Source organism: Uloborus diversus, chromosome 8 (genome assembly GCF_026930045.1).
Source record: "Uloborus diversus isolate 005 chromosome 8, Udiv.v.3.1, whole genome shotgun sequence".
NCBI classification, from domain to species: domain Eukaryota; kingdom Metazoa; phylum Arthropoda; class Arachnida; order Araneae; family Uloboridae; genus Uloborus; species Uloborus diversus.
Window position 1 is genome coordinate 142,292,013 of NC_072738.1, and position 9,942 is coordinate 142,301,954.

The window sequence follows — 9,942 nt, forward strand, 5'->3', positions numbered from 1 at the left end:
TAATCAATTTCAATGACTCCAAGAAAACTCGTTAATTGTGGGAAACTTTATCTCATCTCACGCGTGACACGCAGCCTCCCCTCCGTCTCCTTACTGAATGTATAATATAGCAATGCTCCCTCTCTATATTATCGTACCTCTATGGACCCTCTCAGTTATTGCGCATTTTTTATAAATTATGCTGTAATTTTAACATTGCAAAATAACTGCAATGATTTAACGAAATATGTATGTTGTAATAGGAGGAGGGGAGGCTTCATGTCGAATTTATCGTTAATGTGAAATCTGGCATTCTTCTGTACGGTGACGCATAGAAGCACTGAAAAAAAAAATAACCTATAATTAAGTACCCGCTTCCTTCCCCGTGATATGTCCTGATGGCCACTGGAAAAACAGTTCAGAAGCGCTCCTGGAAAATAACGAGCAGCTAATGGGCCCAATTTCTGCCAGTAACATATCTTGCAAAAAAAGGAAAATTTTCCGCTAAAAGTCAATAATATTCTTCAATTTATCCTGGAATCTTTCTAAAGAATTCAGAAATCTCCCCGTTTAAAGTCAGTCATGTCTCAGGAACCTTCAGAGAAAACTTAGGTAGATCTAATATACCAGCTTCGCATCTTCCTGGTTTAAGACAGCTAGCTTCACAGACATTATTACAACTATGGCCGACAGCTAAGCCAGAATTGCAAGCATGTGCTAAACATCTCACTCGCCTGCAACTTGTGCAAAGTTTTGGAATCCAGAGACTTGTTCGCTCTCATATGGAAGCTTAGTACTCTGGAGGGGCGTAATCCAACTAGTCGATACATTTGATAAATACACTCAGTTAATCTTTAAACCGATGGCTAAAAATATCTTTCACACCAGTGAAAAGTCTGCATTCGTGCAACTTGTAACAAGCAATTCAGGAAGCCTTTTGACTCCGATACTTGATTTTCACTGGAAATTGATGGAAACCTGTGAAATCCCGAAATGTTCGACAGAAATATACAGTGACGGTTTTTTTTTTTTTTTTTTGGAAAAATCACGATTGCTTATTGCTTTCATTTGACTGTTTCTGGCGTGCTATCATTTTATTTTCCCGCCAGCACCCTCTGCAGCACCACCGTCGACCGGTTCCTCACGATGCTGCTCCTGTAGCGAAAACAGTCTCCAGGTTGCGTCCATATCCTACACTTAAACGCATACATACACAACTACACACACACACAAACACATACACCTACACACACATATACAAACACCTACACACACATACACAGACACATACACACACACAAACACATACACACACAACTACTCACACATTCATGCCTGCACAAAGACACAAACACATATGCCTACACACACATATCCCGCCCCCACGCACACAAACACTCATACACACAACTACCCACACACTCATGTCTGCACACAGACACAAACACACACGCATACATACAGACACCTACACATACCCCCCTACAAACACATATACCTTCCACACACAAACACACAAGCCTACGTACACACACACTCGTGATTGCGAAAAACATAATTTGAATTCAAAATGACAAAATTCAAATTTTTTTTTATTATTTTATTTATTTTTTTACAGTTTAGCCATTGTGGGTGACAATATTTCCCAACTAATCAACTGTTCATTATCTTTTACAGGCAATCGAATCATACAACCACGCAGAGGCAGAATACAAACTGGCCGCCAAAGTGGAATGCTTCATCTGAGAGAATCTCTTTTCCTGAAAGAATAATCATTCCTTCCTTCATGTTTCCATAGTGACACGATTGCCTCGAGGGGGAAAAAAAGCATTTCACATTCGAAAATCCGAACTGTGCCAAATGGACCTGCTGTAGGGAGTCGGTTTTTACGTTGGTTCTTAACGTTAATCTCTTAGCTATCATTTCAAGAACAATGCACAAGTCACGCATCAATTCCAAATTCTAAAACTTTACTTTGTTCAACTTTTCTCTAAGTGGTAGTGCGCACAGAACGAGATGTAAAAACAAAAAAAGTGAAAGTTAATGACATAAGTAATTCATCTATCACTCAAGTATATAATTTTCAAGAAAATGTCCAGTTGTTTACAAAAATGCTTGTGTGTTTTACAGCTGCGTTACACGAAATTCTTATTTTTAGTCACATTTTCGATCGTAAAAAGTCAGTACGGAACGTTAACTGCATTCCTACAGGGTGTCTAGGAAATGGACTCCCTGATTTCAAAATTAAATATCTCGAAAACAAAGGCCGATTTTGGAATAAAATAAACGGCATGTTTACTGTGAAACCCATAAAAATCACGTACAGAAACTTGGAAAATAGTTTAAAATATTGCCAATAGGGGGCGCTGCACGCTGTCATTGCAATGGAAATCCCCTAAATAGGGCTGCGAAGGGGTAAGGCGCTTCAGCAGTAGTTTTGCCTCTCAGAGGCACAAACATTTTCGCTAGAAATAGGGAAGTTGCAACCTATTAAATGTTCATATTTTGGCTATTGGATATTGTTAATTGACCCTCAAAACTAAAAAATTCACCATCACCGAATTTTAAAACACCGTGATTGATTTCTGATGAATTTTTAAAAATCCACGCGCAAAAGTGCGCTCTTCTGAAACGTCACGAGCTTACGTCACAGGGCACTAATGGGCAGCCTTCCGCCGAAGATCCCTTGTTTTCGCTAGGGACATTTTGAGCGCGCTGGTATTTTTATTTTTTAGAAATTCAATAATCCTTTTGGACACACTATGGAAGCCGGATTTGTTAAAGCACAATCTAAATAATCTTCCTCAAGTAACATTAATGATGATATTTGAATATTTCCGTGAGGATGAGAGTTTTAATGTTCCAGAAACGCGAGGAGTTAAATGCCAGAAGATAAGCCTTTTACGTTTCGTCTTCGAAGTCGAATGCACGTCCTTCGGTTTCTCCTCTATCGGAAGAGCGCATGACGTCACTTCCTATGCCATTTGACGTCACAAGCGCTTGAGCTTTAAAAATTAATTTAAAAAAAACTACTTATCGTATCGCAAAATTTTTTTTCACCTATGATGTACATACATGTTACTCTATCAAATAAAAATAAAATTGAAAAATCAAAAACTTCCCTATAGCACTATTTATGAGGACTTCTATTGCAATTACAGCGTGCAGCGTCACCTGTTGGCAATTTTTGTTACTAATTTCCAAGTTTCTGTACATGATTTTTATGGTTTTCACAATAAACGTACCGTTCATTTTATTCCAATATCGGCCTTTGTTTTCGAGACATTTAATTTCGAAATCAAGTACTCCTTTCCTAGACACCCTGTAGATAGGAAATGCATATCGTCGCCTCAGAACAAGAGTAGGATATCTTAGTATTGTTTCCGGGATTAGATGTCTTGGCGGTTGCTCTGAGGCGACGATATACCAACATAAATTGTGACAGATAATTTTCAATAGTCCAGCTGTAACGAAATTGTTTTACCTTATGTAATTCGAATTGTTTTCTTCACAAAAGGCTTTGGAGAGCTCAAAATGTTTACTCTTTCACGAATACGCTCTCTAAAATGAAAACTTTTAGGTGAAGCAGGAATTTTAAAAACTTTCTTAAGTTTCGTTAGCATATTATTAAAAATAATGAAAAGAAAATAATGTCTTTTAAAAAAAGGCTCAAAATTTCCAAGCTAAGTTTTATGAACAATAATTCTATTAAATCTTTTTCTTTAACGCGAAAATATAGTGCATTCAAAGTATTAAATAGTGAAAAACCATAAAATAAACTTGACTTTTATACTTCCTTTTATAAATGTGGATAAAAAAGTAAAATTTTAAAGTGTTTTACCAGTAAGTGTGCTTTTCATATTTTGCTGAATATGGTTTAGTTCATAGTTCGGAGGAATGGTGTGAAAACTGGTGGTGTATCTACATAGAAGGGCTAATGTGGCAATATGTTTAATGGCATCCCTAATTACATTTTTGAAATTGCTTTTTTGTATTTTTATTTGGGTTCCAGATACACACGACTGTCATACACATTCGTGTATAAATCTATGCATAAAAATTTATACTGGTACCTCACAATTGATGAGAAAAAGAAATTATGTATTTAAAATAGTTTTCTAAAATTGATAACCAATGATGAATGTTCCAAGTTTTCATTATAACAAATTCTCTTCTTAAGATCACTCAGAAGTATTTCTCTTTATCAGGTCACCATATGGAATTGATTGCCAGGTATATTAAACGATACTATTTTGAAGAGAAAACATGTAACAAAAACATTACGTTTATGCTATGAGTTGGGTAAAAACGTTAAAGTATTTTAAAATTAATTTGGAAGTTCGTTTTCAGATAAACACTTTCCTAATATTGCCTTACTAATTTTTACACTTATTAGCTCTCTCGAGTTCCGTTACAATTTTTTTCCCCTACAGTTTATCAATTGTGGTCTTTTCTCATTTAAAATTGAAACTTATTTTCCTTTTCTAATGAATTACGGTTAACATGATTGCTTTAGTGTCATAAAACTATACCACATCATAATTTTAAGTACGATGCCAAGTTTAAAACTAATAGGTTACATCTTTCTTCTAATATAGAACTGTGGACTGCTCGTCGATAATCAATGTCGGAAATATCAGTGTCCACGAAAGCATAGATAATGATTGTTATGCTTTGGTTGACTTTCAGTAGGTGGATTTAATAACATGAGTAATTTTCTTTTCAGTAAAGGCTTCAAGAATTTTTAAAAACTATTTTGAGCAATAAAAGTGATCATTAGCGATACTTACTTTCAAACTGAAGGACTTCTGTTGTATCACTTTCTGCCGTTAAAGCAGGGGTGCCCCCCCCCCCTAAGAGCAAGAGTGCACAAACCCCAATAAATATCGCGAAGACCCCCCCCCCCCAAAAGTAAAAAATACCCCTCAAAACAACCCCCTAATAATTTCAATAATTTTCAGATTCAGAAACAAATCCGTTTTGAAGTTAAATTTCTTACAAATCATTGAACATTGAAAATGGCCAGCGAGCCACGTTATTAGGCTCATGATATACTAGTGGTACCCGCACGGCTTGCCCGTAGTAGAAAATGAAAAGGTCATTTGGTTAGCTTGTATATTTACAAATAAAGGATGATGACCTTCTCGCCAATTTGTTACGTTCATTTGCTCGCCTATGCTCCACGCTATGATAATTTGCTCGGTAAAATGTTCTTAAAATTGGAATAGAAAAAGAACAAAATCGAATTTTTCAGAAATCGCTTCGAGGTGCACACCCCTATGCTGCAAACCAATTCTGTGCCAAATTTCATGAAAATCGGCCGAACGGTCTAGGCACTATGCGCGTCACAGAGATCCAGACAGAGAGACTTTCAGCTTTATTATTAGTACATTAAGTTAGCACATTTAAGACAAGCTAAGACAAGTGACGAGCAAATTAATAAAAATTAATAATTTTTAAAGATTGGTTTCCCGTAGATGAAAATGCGTTTGTTCACTGTAATTTCTTGTTGAAAACTAGACCTAAAACAGACCTAAGCGTTCAAATTACACTTTATATAAATACCTGCCAAAAAATTGTTTATTATTGAAAGAATATTATTATATTTTTACATATTTCAGAGTCAAATCAAAGAGAACTTTTATCGTTCAATAAGGGTATGCTGACCCATTGCTTAGTATGGAGACTACAAGGGGGTTCCAAGATCAGAAAGTTAAGAAAGTTTTTATCTGTTCATAGAATTTTTAAAAATCAGTCATCAATTTCGAGGCGCTAGGAGAAAAAAATAAACAGGAAGAAAAATTTATATTTTCAAAATCTTTTATGTTACTATATTGTACGTACACATATTTACACAGGTTGATATGCACAGTGTGTGCGCATGTGTAAGAAAAACAAGCATGTCCTTTTCATCCCGTTTTAAAATCCTGCCCTGCTTTGTTAAAAGCAATATAATTTTTAGTAATTTCACCTTTAATTTTGTTTTTTTAACGATATTTTCATTGTTATATTTCAAATTTTATCTTATTTCTCTTCAATATGTCAATTTTGAGTATTTGCTACGTTTTTTTTTAAACTTTCTGACACATCTTGACAAAATAATTATTTCGTAGAAAGCATAAAGGTATGGGAAATACTGATTACCCGCTCAGAGATAAATATCAACCGACTGACAACCTCCGAACAAAATAGAAATGAAAAATAGTATGCCATAATAAATGCAACTCTCATTAGCACCCCAGTTTTTGTTGCAGATATTATAATTTCTTACGGAAAGCGCATGAAGTTCTGTATAGACTTCTGTTATTTCGGAGCATCCCACACTTTCCTGAGTTTCGAAAGCTTCGTTAACACAGGAGAATTAGGTGCTACTTCAATAGTTTAGACAGCGACTTGATGCACGCAATGTTATGTATATATACACGCATATATATACATATATACAAGCATATTTTTATGTAAACATGACTCAACAACTTGTACATACTCAAAAATATCATGTTCTGTAAATTATCATTGATTTCTTTATGTTGAATAAAATCTTCCTTATTAATACAAATGAAATGTGGTTTTATTAATTACACGTTTTTATTAACTTCACCTGTATGTAGGTATGTATGTATCTTGTAACGGAATCTTGCAGCTCAAATTTCGCCCACTTCCTGCAATCGGATTCTTTTAAAATTTGGCACGCGACCTCAGACCCGATGACAATGCAATAATCTATAATCAAATTAATTAATTAACTCTTTTAATTGTTAGTTTCCTCCAATTTTAATCAATATTTTGGCATAAATCCAACAATGTGAAAAACGAAAAATTTTTAAAAACACATTAAAAATGCTCGCAAAAATTATTTAAAAATATTTACAAAAACCTTTAATTTTTCTACATCAGACAAAATTTGTTCCAATGTTCCAAGGTAGTTAGAACATGAAATATAATTGTTTTTAACTAATTTCATGCCAAAATTTAGGTGAGTCTTCAATTGGAAATTCATTGCTGATCAGACCATTGTTGAATAAAACATTTATTCAAATACATCTCAAATTTTCAAAGTAATGTATATATGATTTCCGCACACATACATCGATGACTGAGATAGATTAGCTGGATTAGACAATTACTCCACAGGCAATTTATCAGCGAAGTTGAATGTTTTTATGGCTCGACTATTACACTTTAAGGGGTACAGTTGCTCTTTTTGGAGTTCGAGAGACCACGTTTCAAATGCCACCTGAGAGTCGCTTTTTTTTGGGGGGGGGGGGCAAATTTCATGAATATAAAAGATTTTGAGCAATGTTGAAATGAATATTTTTTCGTAAAAAAAGTTAAACTAAAAAGAAGAAAATAAAATAATAGTTTAAAAAACTAAAAAACATGCTTTCGTAGCAAAATGAATTAAAAAGTGAAAAATAATCTTTGAATGATAGTAGTTGACCAATCACTTAATTTTAATGTAATACAAAAAAGCGTGGGGGCTTATCAATTGTCTTGAATTTCTTCCATTTGTTGTCCATGCAAAAATGTAAATAAACAGCACCCCACGGTTTTTTGTATTACATTAAAATTAAGTGATTGGTCTACTACTATTATCCAAAGATTATTTTTCACTTTTTAGTTCATTTTGCTACGAAAGCGGTTTTATTACGTTTTAGTTTTTTAAACTATTATTTTATTATATATTTATCGTGAAAGGAAGTTCCGACCGATCGTTTAATCTTATTCACGTTTCTGGGCCTTTTTAAAACCTTGAAAAGACTCTGGTCAAGTTCGAATAGAACGATTGGTTAACTGGGGCTCGCTAGGCATTAACCATGGGATCAACCTAGAGCCACTATATAAGACGGACCGTCGCATCAGCTTACCCATTTTGGATAGGATTTTTTTATTGTTACGGATATAGGATTACTAGATCTAAGTTTCGAGACTTTGCCAAGTTGATACTTTATTTGACTAGGGGACTCCGCTCTCTACTGGCTAACCCTCACCAACCTCCGGAGATTGCTTTGCAATCTTCTTTGATTCGCAAAGATTTAAGTTGTCAATTAAAAATAATCAGATTAGTAGCACGTTACGAGTTCCGGTTGGCACAAAAAGCACCCCTTTCATGGGTTTTAAACTAACTTGTACTAGCTTGCAGATCTATAGGTGCTAATTGGTTCCTAAGCATTGTGAAACAGCAGTTTTGTACGTTTGAAAAGTCGATTCCAAAATCGTGGTTTTATAGTAATACAACCCAAATTCAAAATAATAGAATACTTCTTACTTTTTGGAAAAAAGTTTATTCTAACCAAATATAAGTGCAAATTAGGTATTTAAATGAACGCGCCACCTTTCTTTGACCTCAAAGTGTGTATTTCATTTCAAATATACTCAGTTAAAAATAAGCTTAGACAGAATAATCCAAAAGTTTATAGTGATAAAGGTTTACATTGAGTCAAAAAATTAGAACATTCAAATTGAAGGGGAGAAAAGCACTTTCAAAAGAAGCAATATCAATACTAGAAAGCGTCATTTTTTGCTGAATTCAATGCTTTAACCCCTTAACACACGGAATTTACCACCTGTTTACATTAATCGTTTCTGACAGTTTCCGTACCCTTTTCAATACGACAGCGAGCTCAATTTTGTTCGCGAGCACCAGGTCTTGAACTGTTATCTTTAGATTTGACAATACCAAGAATTTTTGATCGGTATTAAGATTGGTATAGTTGTTTGACCAGTTTAATACCGAAATTCTTCTTTCTGTTTAAAATCTATGAGTCGATTTAGAGACATGACACGGAGTAGACTCTTACTGAAAGATAAAATGTGTCACTAACTGTATAACTGCTGTGCCTCAGATGAAGCATCATGCAGTATTAATGATAAACAGCGGAAGTCACGCATTGTTTTAATATATAATTTCCCAATTCCAGCAGCACTCATGCACTCACAAACCAAAAAGGATGTGTCGAATTGGAGAGAACATCTTACACAAGATTTCTTATACGCTTTTCTTTTTAAACGTCAAACACGAACAACCTTTTTTTGTTTACAGATATTTCAAAAAAAGATTCATCACTGAATATAATATTTTTCCAACCTTGTTGTCCTGTATGAGCTCCTCTTTGCTCCAGGAGAGTCGTGGACGTTTCTGCTTCATGTTTATCTTTGGCCTTACTTGTCGATCCGCGTTTAAAACTGCAGTTTATGCAACGGTGCAAGTGTAGTTGGCATGGACATGATAATTATACATATGTTCTTTCCAACACTTATGGACGTAAGAAGCATTTTTCAACGTTTATTTTGGACGACTTACTTTAATTGGGGTTCATCTCTGCCAGGTGTTACAATTTTTCTACCTCGTTTACTTCGGTTACTTTTTAGTTGGTCAGTTCTTCTATGTTCCTTTAAAATCTCACATACTACAGATTGTAAAACGTTTTATTTGAATTGAGGTGGATAGTTTTTTTTTCCTAATTTTAAGAAATGATACAAGATGTAACTTCGTTTTCTCCTATTTATCACCTTGATGACCCATTTTGAGCTATAAAAGGCTTTTAAAAGAGTGTAAAATTATCCGGGCCCCAAGCTCCATACTTGTGACAAACTATCGGTTAACAGGTATGCACACACTTTCGCTACTTTTTAAAATTCACATTGAATGAATAGATTATTCTAATTTTTTCACCCATATAAAAATCTACATAATTTTCCAATGTGTTAATGATCCATAAGTTGTTAAAATAATATCTGAAAAGTTGTTTAAATTGATTTACCCATTCATGAATAACGAGTTTTACTCTTTTTAATTTGCATGCGTTCATTTTACCCGACTCAGGGACAAGTTTCGTTCAAACAGTTCTGATATTTTATTATTTTGAATTTGGGTTGTATACTCTGCTCTTTAGGGATTTTCCCCGCATTTTAAACGTTACCAAAACAATATTATCTAATTATCATGCCCGGGCGCTAGTT

General features: G+C 34.5%; 1 protein-coding gene across 1 annotated transcript in view; it reads left to right on the forward strand.

Moving 5' to 3' along the window:
- Window positions 1–2,023, forward strand: part of LOC129228133 (1-phosphatidylinositol 4,5-bisphosphate phosphodiesterase-like) — a 126,357-nt gene extending 124,334 nt beyond the window's left edge. The window contains exon 32 of the mRNA XM_054862780.1: window positions 1,657–2,023. Within this exon, the coding sequence (XP_054718755.1) occupies window positions 1,657–1,725 (69 nt within the window). The 3' untranslated portion in view covers window positions 1,726–2,023. The remainder of the gene's footprint in view (window positions 1–1,656) is intronic.
- The last annotated feature ends 7,919 nt before the right edge of the window (window positions 2,024–9,942 follow it).